Consider the following 18,072-nt stretch of genomic DNA (forward strand, 5'->3'; position numbering starts at 1 on the left):
CATTTACTTTTCTGTAAGCTGGGGCTGGTAATAGCACCTGCCTTCTGGTGGTTGTAAGATCAGACACAGGTGCTTCCAAACAGGTGCTTTCATGTAGTTTTGAGTGCCATATGAGGTATGAAATAAATGAGGCATTTTAACCCAGTAAACATGAATAAGTGTATTTTCTCCAAATGTGATGCACTCCGATATTTTCTATTCTATTTCACTAAAAGTCAAGACCCTGTAAGTTCATTTTTAAAATGCTGAGATAATACATGTCAAGTGCCCGCCTCACAGTTGGCAGTCAGTAAATGGTGCTATCATGATCATCAAGGTTGTCATTAGAAAGACCATTCTGACTGCAATTAGAGAATGGATCAGTTGAGTTTGACCGATCATTATCTAAATCCTGGTGGTGTGGAAGGACATTGGGTCATTCCTGTGTTCATGGTCCAGGGAAGGATTGGCATGCTGGGCTTTCTGACTGCAGAAGCTTCCGAGGGTTATGTGTAAAAGAGGCCATCTCTCTTGTTTCCCTGGGAACTAGTTTCTCCTTGTTTTCCAGGCAGTCACATCAGATGGCATGGCTGTTTTCTTTGACTTCTTTGTTATTCACACTCAGAATGGCTTTTTCCTGGAAGCCTCAGAGTTATTATAAGCCACCCACTTCTTTATTTTAAGTTGTTGGGCCATGATTCTACTTCCCTTTTCAGAGTCAAAGGTTGGAGCCCTAGTGGAATTCATTTGCATTTTCCACTAAGTGCAGCATCTTCCTCTACCCACTGCCCCAGCAGGCAGGGCTCTGCCCCATCTCCATGCCCTGGTGTGACAGCTGCGAGGAGAAAGTGAGATGACACATTCTTTTTCTCCAAGAAACACATCTTGGAAGTTTTGGAAGAAACTCATATAAGCTGAGTGTTAGCAAGGCCTGTGACACCTCCCAGTAACCCTGTAACTGCCACCGAATTTCCTGGACCCAGGGCCTGGGCTTTCCAGATAACTGAAGTTAACCCTTTCAGCACCAAAACTTTTAAGTTGCTTTTGAAGGGAATTTTTCTTAATGTAAATGGCATTGGTCCTTCAGAAAGGAATATGGACCAAAATTCTAGTTTCTCTAACTCAGAGACATTGGGCATAGAACATTTCTTTTAATTTTTAATTTTTGTGGGTACTTAGTGTGTATATTTATGGGGTACATGAGATATTTTTGTACAGGCATGCGATGCATAATAATCACATCAGGGTAAATAGGGTATCCATCACTTCAAGCATTTCTCCTTTCTTCATGTTACAAACATTCCAATTATACTCTTAGTTATTTTATTTTATTTTTTATTTATTTTATTTATTTATTTTTTTTGAGACGGAGTCTCGCTCTGTCGCCCAGGCTGGAGTGCAGTGGCGCGATCTCGGCTCACCGCAAGCTCCGCCTCCCGGGTTCACGCCATTCTCCTGCCTCAGCCTCTCCGAGTAGCTGGGACTACAGGCGCCCGCCACCACGCCCGGCTAATTTTTTTTTTTTTGTATTTTTAGTAGAGACGGGGTTTCACCGTGGTCTCGATCTCCTGACCTCGTGATCCGCCCGCCTCAGCCTCCCAAAGTGCTGGGATTACAAGTGTGAGCCACCGCGCCCGGCCCACTCTTAGTTATTTTAAAACACAGTTGACTGTAGTCACCCTATGGTGCTATCACATACAAGATCTTGTTCATTTTACCTAACTATATTTTTTTACCCATTTAACATCTCCCTTTCCTCCCACCACCACTACCCCTTCCAAGTCTCTAGTGGCCATCATTTTCCTATCTCCATGAGTTCAATCATTTTAATTTTTAGCTACCACAAATAAATGAGAACATGTGAAGTCTGTTGTTCTGTGCCTGGCTTATTTCACTCAACATAATGATCTCCAGTTCCACCCATGTTGTTGCAAGTGACAGGATCTCATTCTTTTTTATGGATGAAGAGTACTCCATTATGTATATGTACCACATTTGCTTTATCTATTCATCTGTTGATGGACACTTAGATTGCATACAGATCTTGGCTATTTTGAATAGTGCTGCAATAAACATGGGAGTGCAGATATCTCCTTTGTATTCTGATTTCCTTTCTTTTGGGTATATACTCAGCAGTGAGATTGCTGAATCATATGGTAGCCCTAGTTTTTGTTTTTTGAGGAACCTCCAAACTGTTCTCTATAGTGGTTGCACCGATTTACATTCCCACCAACAGTATATGAAGGTTCCCTTTTCTTCACATCCTCGCCGGCATTTGCTATTGCCTGTCTTTTGCATAAAAGCCATTTTAATTGGGGGGAGATGATATCTCATTGTAGTTTTGATTTGCATTTCTCTGATGATCAATGATGTATTAGTCTATTTTCACACTGCTGTAAAGAACTACCTGAGACTGGGTAATTTATAAAGCAAAGAGTTTTAATTGAGTCACAGTTCTGCATGGCTAGGGAGGCCTCAGGAAACTTACAATCATGGGGGAAGGCAAAGGGAAAGCATAGTGACAGGAGAGAGAGACAGAGAGAGAGCAAGGCTGGAACTGCCACACACTTTAAAACCATCAGATCTCATGAGAACTCACTCACTTTCATGAGAACAGCATGGAGGAAACTGCCTCCATGATCCAATCATCTCCCACCAGGTCCCTCTCCTGACACATGGGGATTATAATTCAGTGTGAGATTTGGGTGGGGACACAGAGCCAAACCACATCAAATGACGTTGCACATCTTTTCATATACCTGTTTGCCATTTGTAGGTCTTCTTTTGAGAAATGTCTATTCAGGTATTTTGGCCATTTTAAAAATCCGATTATTATATTTCTTTCCTGTAGAGTTGTTTGAGCTTCTTATATGTTCTCTTTGTTAATCCCTTGTCAGAAGGATAGTTTGCAAATATTTTCTCCCATTCTGTGGGTCGTCTCTTCACTTTGTTGATTTGTATCTTTCTCTGGGCAGAAGCTTTTTAGCTCAATGTGATCTCATTTGTCCATTTTTGCTTTGGTTTCCTGTGCTCGTGGGGTATTACTCAGGAAATCTTTGCCCAGTCCAATGTCCTGGAGAGTTTCCCTAATTCTTTCTTTTAGTAGTTTCATAGTATAAGGTCTTAGGTTTAAGTCTTTAACCTATTTTGATTTGATTTTTATATATAAGATAGGGATCTAGTTTCATTCTTCTGCATATGAATATCCAGTTTTCCCAGCACCATTTATTAAAGAGACTGTCCTTGCCTCAGTGTATGTTCTTGGCACCTTTGTCAAAAATGAGTTCACTATAAATGTATGGATTTGTTTCCAGTTTCTCTACTCTGCTCCATTAATCTGTGTGTCTGTTTTTTATGCCAGTACTATGCTGTTTTGGTTACTACAGCTCTGTAGTATAATTTGAAGTCAGGTAATGTGATTCCTCCAGTTTTGTTCTTTTTGCTCTGGAGACTTTGGCAATTCTGGGTCTTTTATGGTTTCATATAAATTTTAGGATTTTTTTTCCTATTTCTGTGAAGAATGTCATTAGTATTTTGATTGGAATTGCATTCAATCTGTAGGCTGCTTTAGATAGTATGGACATTTTAACAATAATGATTCTTTCTATCAGTGAACATGGAATGTCTTTCCATTTTTGTGTGTGTGTCCTAGAAGAGGCAATTTGGACATAAAGAGAAACATCAAGGGCATGAGTGCACAGAGGAAAGACCATGTGAGGGCATGGCTACAAGGCAGCCATCTGTAAACCAAGGAGAGAGACCTCAAAGGAAATCAACCCTGCTGACACCTTGATCATGGACTTCTAGCCTCCAGAACTGTAAGAAAACAAATTTCTGTCGTGTAAGCCATGCAGGCTGCTGTATTTTGTAATAGCAGTTTGAACAGGCTAATACAGGGGTAGTAGTAATGGAGGCAATTAAAGAAACCATAGGTAGCATTTATCAAGCACTTGCTGTGTTCAAGGAGTGTTCTAAGCCCTACTTGAGTCATCTCATCCAATACCTTGCAAATCCTAAATTACCTGCTCAATGCCCCACAGGAAGTGGTGACACCAGCCTGCCTTGGGTGCCTTTTCTCTCAGCCTCCACTGTACCTGTGTCTAGCACCTATACAGTTGCAGGAACCATGCAAAGTACTTCATAGACAATCTTTCTAGTCATTACAACTCTCCAAGGTAACTCTTCCTATTCCCACTTTTCAGATGTAGAAACTGCAGCTCAGAGGTGTCCAAGGTCACACTGTGTGTGTATTGGTTTCTTGTGGCTGCTATAACAAATGACCACAGCTTTCATGGCTTCAAACAACAGAAATATATTCTTTCATGGTTCTGGAGGCCATCAGTGCAGAATTAAGGTGGGGCAGGGCTGTACTCCCTCTAGGGGGGAATCTGCTTCTTTTCTCTTTCAGCTCCTGGTGGCTGCATTACTCCAGTCTCTGCCTCTGTCTCCACATCACCTTCTTCTCTATGTGTGTCTGTGTCTTCTCCTCTTCTGTCTCTAGTACCTTCTGCATCCCCTTTATAAGGACACATGTGATTGCGTTTATGGCCCACGTGGATAATCCGGGACCAGCTTCTCTTCTCAAAATTCTTACTGAATCACATCTTTTGCCATATAAGATAATATTCACAGGTTTTGGTGACAAGTGAATGTATCTTTGTGGGGGGTGGGGAGATGTTTTTCTGCCTAACACAGTGAGCGAATGTCAAAGTGACCACTGATTTTAGGGTTTATCTGCCCCCAAAGCTCTGAGTGATACACACTTGTGGCTTTACATCCTTCAGAGCTATAAGCATTATACTTCTCAACATCTTTTCTGCAACGCTAGGCTCTGGTGGGGGTGGGTATTAAGTCATAACTAAGAATTTCTGGGCCCTTTGACTCAGAAGTTCCACTGCTGAGAAGGCACCTTACAAACATGCTCATGTCATCCCTAAGACCCACAGATATGCTCATTCTTTCTAGTAACAAAAAAAAAGGGAAACTCCCTAAATATCTACCCATAGGGGACTGGTGAAATAAAACGTAATACCTCCTAAATGGAATAGTCAAGCTACCATTAAACATAATAAAGCAGATCAATATGTAGTGATATGGGAAGATGGCCATGATGTGTTATTAAAAGGAAAGAAAAACATTACTAATTCTTATTAGGATATTAATAAGAATGTGTGTGTACACATGTGTGCAGCTATTAAAAATTAAATAAAATTAAAATTCAGTTCCTTAGTTGCACTACCCACATTTCAAGTTCTCAATAGCCATGTATGGCTAGTGGCTACCACATTGGAGAGCACAAATACGGAACATTTCTGTCATCTCGAAGTTCTACAAGATAGAGCTGCTCTATGCTAAGTGGCTAGAAAGAGGCCTTTCACTATGTTTGTTATAGAGTTATGTGAATGCTTATGTTTTTTATAAAAATTGACCAAGTATGCTATTATCAGAAAAATAGGGGCACATAGAGTTTCCAAGGTAACATTCTATTTCTTAAGTAGGTACTAGTTCATCATTATTTATTTATTAGTTATTTTTTTTAATAGAAACAGGGTTTTGCTCTGTTGCCTAGGGTGGGGTGCAGTGACATGATCACAGCTCACTGTAACCTTGAACTCCTGGGCTCAAGCGATCCTCCTGCCTTAGCCTCCTGGGTAGCTAAGAATACGGGCAAACACTACCATGCCTGAATAATTTATTTTTATTTTCATTTTTTGTAGAGACAGGGTCTCACTACATTGCCCATTCTGGTCTCAACCTCCTGGGCTCAAGCAATCCGCCCGCCTCAGCCTCCCGAAGTGCTGGGATTATAGGTGTGGGCCACTATGCCTGGCCTATTATTATTATTTAAAATGTATGTTTGTGTGTGTATAAACTTTAAAAGTATGTTTCGTAATGAAAATATTTTGAAATATGTAGGAAAAAAGAAAAAAGGAATCTCCTGGCAGCCTCAACAGTGAGCCAGGCGTGAGGCTGGGAGACTTCCGGCCAGGGCTGAATCCCTGACCTGATAGCTTTCCAGCCATGGCCGAGTCAGGCACCTGCTCAGGCCTCAGTTTCCTAATTTGTGACAGAGTCTGCTCCATCTGCCTTACAGGACTGAGGTAAGACTTAGAAGCACACCATGTGTAGAAGAACACTTTCAAGCTGAGGAACTGGCTACACCGAGGTGTAGGTCAGTAAATAACGTCACGAGTTATCGAAGGGCTAAGGAGGCAAGCCTGGGTGCACTGTGATGGGGATGGGGGCTCAGAGGACTTGTCTGCTCCTCAGTGGAGTATTTCCAGACGCTGCTGGGTCACCAGAAGCAGAGGGAGCTGCTATTGTATCCCTACTGCTGCCATGGCTTGGCAATTTAGAAATAACTACGACAACATGGTTTTATTTATTGAATGAGCTCTTATGTAGCACTTCTTTGCCAGGTACAGTTCTAAGTGCTTGACAAATATTTACTCATTTAATCCTCCTCCAACCCTCAGGTAGTCACTCAGGGTCATTTCATGTGGGAGGAATTTGAGACTCAGAGAGGTCAAGTAACTTGATCAAGGTCACACAGCTCGTAGGGAGTGGGTGTCTAAGGCAGCTGTGCTTTCTCCTTTCATCCTTTCTCACCACTCCTCTTGCCACCACTTCCAGTTCCATAAGGAACTGGTCATAGAGTTCCTTATGCCAGTTTATTTATCTCAGCATGAGACTGAACTTTTGATAGGAAATTTAGTTCCTAACTTAGTGGCTTCGATTCTGGTTTTCTGGCTGAGTTTGGTAGCATGGAAAAGTGGGAATGGGCTGGAGAATGAGGCACCAGTCACTGATCTGCCACTCACTAGCTGTGTGACTTTGGCTAGGTTACTTAACATCTCTGATGTTCAAGTTTTTTTGTGTGTGTTTGTTTGTTTTTTGTTTGTTTGTTTGTTTGTTTTGAGATGGAGTCTTGCTCTGTCGCCCAGGCTGGAGTGCAGTGATGCGATCTCGGCTCACTGCAACCTCCGCCTCTTGGGTTCAAGTGATTCTCCTGCCTCAGCCTCCTGAGCAGCTGGGACTACAGGCACACACCACCATGCCCGGCTAATTTTTGTACTTTTAATAGAGACAGGGTTTTGCCATATTGGCCAGGCTTATCTCGAACTCCTGACCTCAAGTGATCTGCCTGCCTTGGCCAGGATTACAGATGCGAGGAGGGACTGTGCCCAGCCTTCTTAATTCTTTTCCTTCATCTTTTTCTTTGTTTTCTTGTCTTTTCTTTCTTTCTTTCTTTCTTTTTTTGAGACGAGTTTTGCTCTTGTTGCCCAGGCTAGAGTGCAGTGGCACGATCTCAGATCACTGCAACCTCTGCCTCCCAGGTTCAAGTGATTCTCCTGCCTCAGCCTCCCGAGTTGCTGGGATTACAGGCATGCGCCCCCTCCATGCCTGGCTCATTTTGTATTTTTAGTAGAGACAGGGTTTCTCCATGTTGGTCAGGCTGGTCTTGAACTCCCGACCTCAGGTGATCCACCCACCTCGGCCTCCCAAAGTGCTGGGATTCCAGGCTAAGCAGTGAGCTTAGTCTTGAGGATACAGAGGTGAATAAAGCCCGACGCCTGTCTTCAAGGAGTTTGCAAAATGGCCTGGGGGAGCTGGGGAACATGCTCAAACAGGTGTCGGGGAACAGCTGTCACAGTCCTGGCTGTCTTCCCGCCTTGAGCACCTTGGACGTGTTTCTTTGCTGCTTTGCTATACCTTTGTCATCTGTAAATGGGACCTGGACTGGCCCCACTCCCAGGCCCCATCTGTTCTGTCATTTTCTGACTTGTCAGATATAGGTCAGGACAGGCCTGCGCCTGTGGGGCCAGCGCTGTAGCAGGTGAACCCAGGGTGTATCAGCGTTTCCCTTTAGGCCACTCTTGTCAGTGCTCCCAACGGCCTCCTCCTTCCACCCTGTGCTGCTCTGGGGAGGTCTCTTGGCTCCGCCCAGCAGTGGGAACGGTGGAGACAAAGAAAGCTTCACATTCTCTTCAGCTGTCAGGATCGAGAGTGGCGAATTCTGGAGGAGAAAAATGAGTCAGTGGCAACTCGTTGTGTGTGACTCTGCGGTTTATCTGAGTCCACAGGAGCCACAGTCATAGGCTGAAAATGACCCTTATTTAAGAGAAGCTGAGTGTGTGGATGGGGCTGGCCAGGTGCTTTGCTGGACTAGGCAGCCTGGGGACACTAACTGAGAAGTGGACGGGGACAGAAGCCAGCCTGCGATCCTCAGTGTCTTACAGTTTCCTGGAGAAGTGGGTGTTTTGGCAGGAAGGTGGTGGGTAAACACCTGGAACGATCCATTCTGCTCACTTTTCTACTTCCCTGTACCAGTGCCATGGAATGAGAGGCAGCTCCATTAACTCGTTTAAGATCCTCATAAAGGGAGTTAATTCACACAGGTGAATTGCACTTAGCAGGCCCATTTGAAGAAGGGCAGCGAAATGGATCCTGTCTTAGTAGTGTGACCTTTACTGGGCAAGTTAAATCTCAAAGCTAGCCAGTTTAAGGATACGGAAGGACCTTCTGTGGCTTTTTATTTCTTCGTCACCTCATTTGTTGGTTTGTGTAGATCTTTCCATGTTGCAGTGACATTTATGAAGCTGCTGAGGCCTTCTGAAACTTGACAGGCCTGTTATGCTTCTTTTGTTAATAAAGTTTAACAAACTGTTGAACTCATTCTGAGCAGGGGGTGAAGGGGCAAAGACTGTCCAGGAAAACAGGACGTAAGTCTGCTTTCCTTAAAAGAAAAAATTTAAGAGACAGGACAAGCCATTTCTTTTCTGCCTCTTCGTATTACAATTTCCTTGTTGCTATGCCTGTTGCCTGCAGATAGCTGCTAACACCTCCTGTGCCCTCTCGATGGCTTGCCTCCGTGCCCATCTGAGTGGCTTAACTCACTCTTCTGACCACAACAGCATGTTTGATTTGGAGGTGAGACTTCGGTTCCCCCTTCTTCAAATGCTAACCAGCTGGAGCTGCAAAACCTTCTCCCCTGGCAACCTGAAGGTTGACTTAAGGCTAGAATATCTTTTTCTTGCATCACTAGTGTTTTTGGGACATAGCAGAGTTAGCTGGTGAGAGAGATGGCAGTGAAAATACTTCTGGGCTAAACCTACTACTAAACCCTCAAGTAAAAAGTGACTATGAGATTCGTGGTGTTTCCTTTTGTCCTTCACTCTGCTGAACTCTAATATTCACCTTTTAAGTCATTCATTTAGACTTTAGAGTCACTAAAGAATAAGAGACTGAAATTCCAGGTCCAAAGGTGTCGAGGAAAGAAAGAAATTCATCTGAATAGAAATAGCCAGTCTTTGAGGCCCATGGCTCTGCCATTCTGCCAGCCATGTCACATGATCTCACTTCGTCCCTCCAGTCCTGGAAAGTGGGCATTAGTAACAGCTGAGGACTTTAGACTCAGTGTGTTCAAAGTCACACAACTTGGGAGTGGCCAAGTTAAGACTCAAACCTGAAGCCACTGCCTTTAACCACGAAGCCATGAAGTCTCCCAGCAACTGCTACAAGGGGACAGTGTCCTTGAACCCAACCCTGCAGGGCGAGTTGGGTTTAAATAAGCAGAGGGAAAAAGGAAGAGAATTCTGGGCAAGAGGAGTAGTTGGTAAGAGCAAAAGCGTGGGGGAAGGACTGTGCATGACATAGAAGAGTGCCTGCTGGTTGCGAGCTCCATGGGGCAGGGCACCAGGGCCTCTGGAGCCATCTTATACCTCCCAGTGCCTAAGTGCCTGTGCATAGTAGCTGCTCAATAAACATTTATTGCATGAGAGAATGCTTAAAAAGACAGTTATCTTCTCCATAGACTGAGTACCCTGAGGGCAGGGATTTGGTCTTAGAAATCTTTGGATGTTCTACAACTCACAGTGGTTAATAGATAGCAAACACTCAGTGAGTGTGTCCTGATGAAATGAGTGAAGGAACAGCAGGTAAGGGAAGGTGAGATGTGCTCGAGTGAAGAGTCACTGATACTTTGAGAAAAACTGAGCAATAGATGCAGACTGGCATGGTAAGGGCATATCATGGAAGGTCATCAATGCCAGGATGAGGAGCTCTTGTGTCCTCCTTGAGACATTTTTTAAAAATCCATCTCTTACTGCACAACATCGTGGGCCACAGGAACCCAGGCAGTGCCCAAGCTGATGGGTGCATATTGGAACCGGAGTCCAGCACAGCTTAGAAATAATTTTTCTGCAGGACTGGCCTTAGGCTGGCCCCATGGTCACTGTCTTCCCACTTGAGGGTGACCACACTGTTACAACCGAAAAGAGACCTGTACAAACTTGTGAATGGGAACCTGCAAGGGAATAGATGCTATTGCTGGGTCCCGCAGTTGTTTTCGGGGTAGTTAGGCTGGAAAGTCCCAGCCAACTTCCTCTAAGAGGTGTTCTCAGGCCAGGAGTTCTCAATAAAAGCTGCCCTCTCTTTTCAGGTGTTGGCTATTTGTGGTTTTAAGAAAGCCTGAGGGCCTGAAGGCAGCCCCTGGAGAAGCCCTTTCTGAGGGCGTTCGGAACCTTCTGGTCCTAGAGGTGAAGCTGAACTGTCACCAGGACTTATGACCCGCGGCTTCGCTCCCATTCTGCCCGTCGAGTTCCACAAGATGGGCTCCTTCCGCAGGCCTAGACCGCGCTTCATGAGCTCCCCTGTGCTCAGCGACCTTCCCCGATTCCAAGCAACTCGGCAGGCTCTGCAGCTGAGCTCCAGCTCAGCCTGGAACAGGTGAAGGAGGCCGCAGGATGTGGGGTGGAGGGCTGCCAAGGGCCATGGCAGGGAGGCAGGCATCCGGGGGCTGACTGAGTTTCTGCTGATTCTGGGAAGGCCGTGATTATGGGGGTAAATAATGATGAGAGCAAATTTTCTTTTTTTTCCTTTTTTTTAGAGACAGAATCTCACTCTGTCACCCAGGCTGTGGAGTGCAGTGGTGCAATTATAGTTCACTGCAGCCTCAAACTTCTGGGCTCGAGCGAACCTCCTGCCCCAGCCTCCCCAGTAGCTGGGACTACAGGCACATGCCACCACACCCAGCTAATTAAAAAAGCAATTTTTTTTAAAGAGATGGGGTCTCACTATACTGTCCAGGCTGGTCTTGAACTCCTGGCCTCAAGGGATCACTCCCACCTCAGCCTTCCAAAGCGCTGGGATTATGGGTGTGAGCTACCGCACCTGGCCAAGAGAGCAAGTTTTTTTTATATCCAGTGTGTCTGTTAGCTTTCTTTGTTTCAGTAGCCAGAAAATAGACCACTGAGAGCCTCTGGCCTGTCAGGAGAGTCAGTTTACCAGACTGGGACAGTTGCACTGGAATTTACAGTCACTGTTCAAGCTCATTAGTCACACCTGAAACTGTCAGCGTATCCGAGAGTGGGCTTCTTTAAGAAACCTTAAGTAACCTACTTCCCACTTGGGAAGATGAAACATGTCTGTGAAAAATTAAATGATTGGCATAAACCCAAGATTATGAAGACCTGTGAGCCACAGGTGCTTGGAAGAGGAGGCACAGAGCTTTGTTAGGTGTCTCGCCAACCTTTTGTGCACCAAGAATTGAGCAGACTGAATCAGCACTATGTCTTATATGCTTGTGGGCTACTGTTTTTCAAATCTTTGCAGACGCTGGAGTAATTAAATGCATCGTTATTTTGAAGCATGACTGAATTCTTTGTAGTTTGGATCGTTATGGATCTTTTCTCTTTCTTCTTTTCTTGAGACAGTCTTGCTCTGTTGCCCAGGCTGGAGTGCAGTGGTGCGATCTTGGCTCACGGCAACCTCTGCCTCCCGGGTTCAAGTGATTCTCTTGCCTCAGCCTCCTGAGTAGCTGGGTTTATAGGTGTGCACCACCACACCTGACTGATTTTCTATTTTTAGTAGAGATGGGGTTTCACCATGTTGGTAAGGCTGGTCTCGAACTCCTGACCCCAAGTGATCCACCGGCCTCTGCCTCCCAAAGTGCTGGGATTACAGGCGTGAGCCACCGCGCCTGGCCCATTATGGATATTTTCAATGAATGGACACAGAAAGCATGACTCTGATGATAGGGATGGAGAGAGGGGGCTCCAAAATGTTTTGGTGTTAAATGGATCCCTGTTCTTTAAAGAAAACGCCAGGGCCCTTAATATAGACAAGATCATAAGCAGCTCCTTTGCTGAAACACTGGGCTGTCATCCCAGAGGCTGTGGAGTAAGCCCTGATATGGCCTCTCAAGGGACTAACTCTGCTGCCGGTACACCTCACAGGAGTGGAAATATGAGGGGCCTGTAAGGCTGGCCTGCGAGAAATTCTTCCAAGGAAAGTGCTGTTAAAAAGGAAAGGAATTACCGGTTCATGTTAGCTCAAGGCCACCAAGCTTCCCTGTGAAGACAGTGGCTGTGAAAGAACTGCAGGCATGGGTCAGCTTCTGCTTGCAGGAAATGCCATTTGGAATCTCCCAGGCCCATGCAGTTTCCTGCGATCAGATACCACTGGCTGCCCTTGAGTGTGGCTGCACCAGCAGGACCGCCAGCGAGGTGAGGGAGGAAGACCTGCCGGCTTGCAAGAAAGTGGGGGCTGCTTTTGAGTCCTTTCGGCTTCGGTCTTCCTTTCTCTCCAAGGACACTGAGGAGGAAATGGAGGATGGATGGAGTGTGTGGCCAGGTTTGTGCTATGAGCTTCCTGGTCACTCCACCCACCTTCAGCCCTGAGCTGCTATTGAAATGGCCCAAGAAGGGAGATTCTCTAACCAAGGGTTATTCTCTTTTCCTGTAGCGTTCAGACTGCTGTGATCAACGTTTTCAAAGGGGGCGGCTTGCAAAGCAACGAGCTCTATGCCCTGAATGAAAACATCAGGTATGTGGCAGGCCAGACTTGGTGCCATTTTCCCCTATAATCCTGAGCAGGGGCAGAGGGCTACCCCCTTAGGAGCCTTAATGTTTTTTTTTTTTTTCCCCTGCTTGATTCTTACTGCTTCTTCTGTCAGCTATGCTGCTTTCATGGCTGTTGCCTTCTGAGATCTGTGTCTGTCTAGACTTCTGATCCAGAGAGAATCATTTGTTCAGTATGTAGTGTGTTTTGTGGGGGAAGGGGTAGAGGTTGATAGATGGCAGCTGTCATTTATTCTGTAAGCATTTATTGTGCCCTTCCTAACCATTAGGCACCATAACAGGTAATTCAGCTTAGCTGTTGGAACCAGACCGTTTGGGGCTTTATTGCGTTCTTCCTTTTACTAAGTGACTTACTAGCAAACATTTGAGTGCATCTCCGTTGGCCAGGCACTGGAGAGACAGCAAGGACCAAAGACAGACATGGACCCTGCCCTCCTGGAATTTATATTCATTGGGAAGAGAATCATTAGTCAACTAGCCACACATGTGAAATGTGAAAGTGCAACTAAGACAGCTACTCCAACACAGCTGATGTGATGAAAGCATATGTTAAAATGACTTGATGTTTGTCAAGGAGGCCAGGAGTGGTGGATGTGATGCTGCTGCTGTGATCTGAAACATCCATGGAAATTACCTAGGGGAACAGGGCTCCAGTTGGTAGAAACTGCGCATGCAAAGTTCCTGTGGTTGCAATGAGCAAGGAACCAAAAGAAGGCCCATCCACGTGCATAGAGCACCAGAAGTTGGGTAGCTGTGCAGTTAGGTGTATGTTTTGGTGAAATGAGAGCAGCAAGTCAGGCAGGGCTGAGAGCACCAGGATCTTCTAGGGACAGGAGATCGATTCATCAGGTTTTTTTTTTTTTTTTTTTTTTTGAAACGGAGTCTTGCTCTGTTGCCCAGGCTGGAGTGCAGTGGCGCCATCTCGGCTCACTGCAACCTCCGCCTCCTGGGATCAAGCAATTCTCTGCCTCAGCCTCCCAAGCTGGGATCACAGGTGCCTGCCACCATGCCTGGCTAATTTTAGTATTTTTAGTAGAGATGAGGTTTCATCATCTTGGCCAGGCTGGTCTTGAACTGACCTCGTGATCCACCCACCTCAGCCTCCCAAAGCGCTGGGATTACAGGCGTGAGCCACCATGCCTTGCCTCCATCAGGTCTTTTTATGCCCTGGTATTCATCTGTTTCTGGATATGTTAAATACAGAACTTCAAGGCTAAAGACCCAACCCTGGAGTGGGCAGAACAATAAACAAGTCCATTGTTCTGGTCCCGTTTACAGTTAGTTAAGGCCTGCATTAAGGTCATTGAGGTGTTTTAAGAGCTCTACTTTCATTAAAGTCTTCAGAATTGTATTAAATTTCCATCCACGTTCTTGAATTTCACATCATACTTACATAAATATGGGAAAAGTCAAAAGATATCTAGCCCAAGGCCTCATTTTACCAAGGAGGAAACTGAGGCCCCAAGATGTTGAGTGACAGGGGCAAAGCAGGGTCAGCCAACCCCCACGTTGCAAAGCTTCATTTTTCTCTAAGAACTAAAATTCTGGCCTTTCCATGAGGTTCTTTAGTTCACAATAGAAGTATAAATAAATAAAACAGGGACTCAGGAATGTGCTAATTGTTTTTCACTTTGGGAGGCTGATCCTGAAATTGTACTTAAAAGCTCTGTTTGTGGACAGCTGGGAGAAGTACAGGCCAAGCCAGATTTCACCAGCTCAGGTAGCCCGGGGCTGCTAACTCAAAAGACTTCAGGTACCAAGAAGGTCTTCTGAATGGGTGAAGCTGGCGTGGGTGCCTGGCGGTGAGATCGTGCCATCTGTCGAAAGAGGATTACCCTGGTAGAACACAGGCCCACTGATACATCTCTTATTTTTCAAGAAGAACTGGAAATGGAGATGTTTATGTAAATTTTCTGACTTTTAAATGTTGGTAAATAATCCAAATTTCCCCAAACATTGGTGCAGGCCAAACAAAACACATCTGTGGATTGAATATGGCCAAGAAGCTGCCCTTTTATAATACCAGCTGTTGCATGCATTGGGGAGGCATTGCTGCTTTGGGGTGTTGAGTCCCAGAAAATGCTAGGTGCCTTCCTCCTACATCAACACATTCAACCCTCCCCACAGCCCTTTGTTATGAGTAGTTGATAAATGAGAAAATCCTGCAATAGAGAAATTAAATAACTTGTCCAAAGTCACACAGCAATGAGCAGTGGCAAAAGGATTTGAACTCCTTTCTGACTTAGATACCTGTAGTAGTCTACTGGGGCTGCCATAACAAATACCATTGACTGGATGACTTAAACAACAAAAATTTATTTCTCAATGTTCTGGAGGCTGGGAAGTCCAAGATCAAGGTGCTGGTCATTTCCATTCCTGGTGATGGCCCTCTTCCCGGCTTGAAGATGTGTACTGTGTGTACACATGACCTCTTTTGCACTCGATGGGGAGAGAGAGCTCTCTGATGTCCCTTGTAACAACACTAATCATGTGGGCCCTACTCTTATGACCTCATCTAACCCCAAGTATCTCTCAAAGGCCCATCTCCAAATCCCATCAAATTGGGGGTTAAGGCTTTGACATATAAATTTTGGGGGGACTCATAGCAACACCTTTGTTCTTTGCACTGTATTGTAGTGTCAGAAAGAGAGGTCTTATGTTGGGAGAAGGATTAAGTTGATGGTTCCTGATCTTTTTTTCTGCCATCGTTCCTTTCCCAAGGTCTCTGTGAGCCCATCTCTTATCACATCCTGTGACTAACACCATCCTGAGGAGCATGACACTCCCCCAGCCCTCCTTTCCAGTGTTGGGGTTAGGGGTGCTAGATGTTCCTCTGTGTCTGCAGTGATTTTTCACACTAGTGGGAAATACATATGGTTGAGGTTTGAAACTATTTGCCCAGATATAAATTGAGCCCAGAATAAGCTAAAGCTTAAAAAAAAAAATTAGAGCTTTCCTTCCCCATATTTCTGTACCTTGCATTCTAGCCACACTATTTTAGAGAAGGCCAGAGGATGGAGATAGGCTTTCACATCAGAGATGCAGAATATAACAGAGAATGTGAAGCATCTCCCAGGCATTGATGTGACCTGGATGTCCCAAGTTGAATGAAGCTAGCCCTCCCACATCAGCAAGTGCCTGTGTGGAGGTAAACACAGCTGCCTTTATTCCAGCATCTTAAACACTGAAATAGGCTGCTCTCTGTTACATTCAAGTAGACACTTGGGCTTTGATTTTCCTTTTGGAAGACTTGTTTGCAGAATAGATCTATCAACTCAACATGGTTGAGGCAGGACTGGTGGAGAGGGTGGGGCACAGGATGGTAGGGATGTCAGAAAGAGATGTGCAAACAGAGAAGCCTCAGTTCTTCAGCCCATTTTTCAGTTGTGACAGTCCTGTTATAGCAAGAGGATTTGTGCTAAGTTTAATAGAAATTTTTAACCGAAGAGAGCAGTTTCTGGATTCAGAGAGACCAGGGATCAAGACTGGGCTAGCTGTGTGACCTTGGGCAAGTGACTTCATTTTTCTAAGTCTGTTTTGTCTTTTATGAAATGAGGATAATAATAGCATTAACCTCATTGTCATTGGAAGGATTGAGATAATGCTAAAAGCATCCTTAGTACGGGGTCTGGTGATTTAATAAAGGTTTAATAAATGTTAGCCATAGGATTCTTATTACTGTGAACAGTTAAGAAATATTAAAGTGATACATAATGGGTGAGTATGATGCATGAGAGCACAGGCCGATGTGATGAATTACCCCATGAATAGTGCTGTGTATAACCCTCTCCAGGCCAGGTGTCGTGCTCCCACCTGTAATCCCAGCTCTTTGGGAGGCTGAGGCAGGAGGATCGCTTGAGTCCAGGTGTTTGAGACCAGCTTGGGCAGCATAATGAAACCCTGGTTTCTTCAAAAAATACAAATAAAATGAAAAGCTGGGTGTGATGATGCACACTGCACTCCAGCCTGGGCAACAGAGCAAGATCCTGTCTCAGAAAAAACTTCTCCAGCAGTTTGGATGAGGTGAGCTCACTTTGAACTAGAGAGTCTGGGACAGGATCCACAAAGAGTGGTGCCTGGAGTTGAAGTTTGGGTGAGGCTAAGTTGTTACAAGGAGAGCCAGCTGTTTCTCCATTCCACAGAGAAAAGAACAAGAGGAAATGACTTTCTCAGTTCTCCATTCTACTGAAGCCAAGTGGTAATAAACTTTTTGATGGAGTGTCCAAGTCTGGGGTCAAAGCCTAAATCAGATTCTTTGGGTCACTCATCCCAGCCACCCTGGCCACTTTCTATCTGTAGGGTTAGTATGTACCTGGGAAATACAAATTTATTTAAATAGTAGTCAATGCAAAGGATGACTAGGAAGGTAGATATTTTATGTAACTGGGTCTTGTAGTGCAGTCATTATTATAAGTGGCCTTTCCATTTAAGACATGTCTTTGAAAATAGACTCTAGTTTAAATGTTAGCAGATAGACTTTGAAGTAATTATGAGGAAGAACTGGGGACTGAGGACGGTCAAATTCTAAAACACAGTATTGGATCCAAAGACAGGTTTCTCCACACTTTAAGAATAAATCCGTCAGGCCAGTTGCGGCAGCTCACCCTGTAGTACCAGAATTTTGAGAGGCTAAGGCGGGTGGATCATCTGAGGTCAGGAGTTTGAGACCAGCCTGGCCAACATGGCAAAACCCCGACTCTACTAAAAATACGAAAATTAGCCAGGTGTGATGGTGTGCGCCTGTAATCCCAGCCAGCTATTTTTGGGAGGCTGAGGCAGGAGAATCGCTTGAACCTGGGAGACAGAGGTTGCAGTGAGCCAAGATCGTGCCACACTGCACTCCAGCCTGAGGGACAGAGCGAGACTTTGTCTCAAAAAAAAAAAAAAATCCATCAGAAACGTCTCACCTCAATATAGCGGCCAATGTTGCCCCATGTAAAAGTCAGGGCACGTGGTCTATTGATATGAAAACCATAAATCGGAATATTTCCTATTGAAACTGCCTTAGGAGGCACAGCTTGCACATTGTAATATCTCTCAAGGCAAGAAAATGACCTTTCAGAATAGACGTATTCTAGCTAAATCCCCAGGCATCACAATCAACAATTCTGGCTTCCCTAAATTTCCATCTGCCGGAGTTCGGGGTGATTCTGGGAGTCTTCTTGTTTTGAATTCTCAATGGGGTGTTAGTGCGGTTTTTAACACCCCTCTCCAGCCTCACCCCTGATGTGGC

The 18,072-nt window shown here is 45.0% G+C and overlaps 1 protein-coding gene across 1 annotated transcript in view; it reads left to right on the top strand.

The window, feature by feature from the left end:
- Nucleotides 1–10,420: 10,420 nt before the first annotated feature.
- The window catches only part of PRR5L (proline rich 5 like), a 61,103-nt gene continuing 53,451 nt past the window's right edge, over nt 10,421–18,072 (top strand). The window contains exons 1-2 of the mRNA XM_003254434.4: nt 10,421–10,707; nt 12,724–12,804. Coding sequence (XP_003254482.1) covers nt 10,544–10,707; nt 12,724–12,804 — 245 coding nt within the window. The 5' untranslated portion in view covers nt 10,421–10,543. The remainder of the gene's footprint in view (nt 10,708–12,723; nt 12,805–18,072) is intronic.

The sequence above is a fragment of the Nomascus leucogenys genome, chromosome 15 (genome assembly GCF_006542625.1).
Source record: "Nomascus leucogenys isolate Asia chromosome 15, Asia_NLE_v1, whole genome shotgun sequence".
NCBI lineage: Eukaryota > Metazoa > Chordata > Mammalia > Primates > Hylobatidae > Nomascus > Nomascus leucogenys.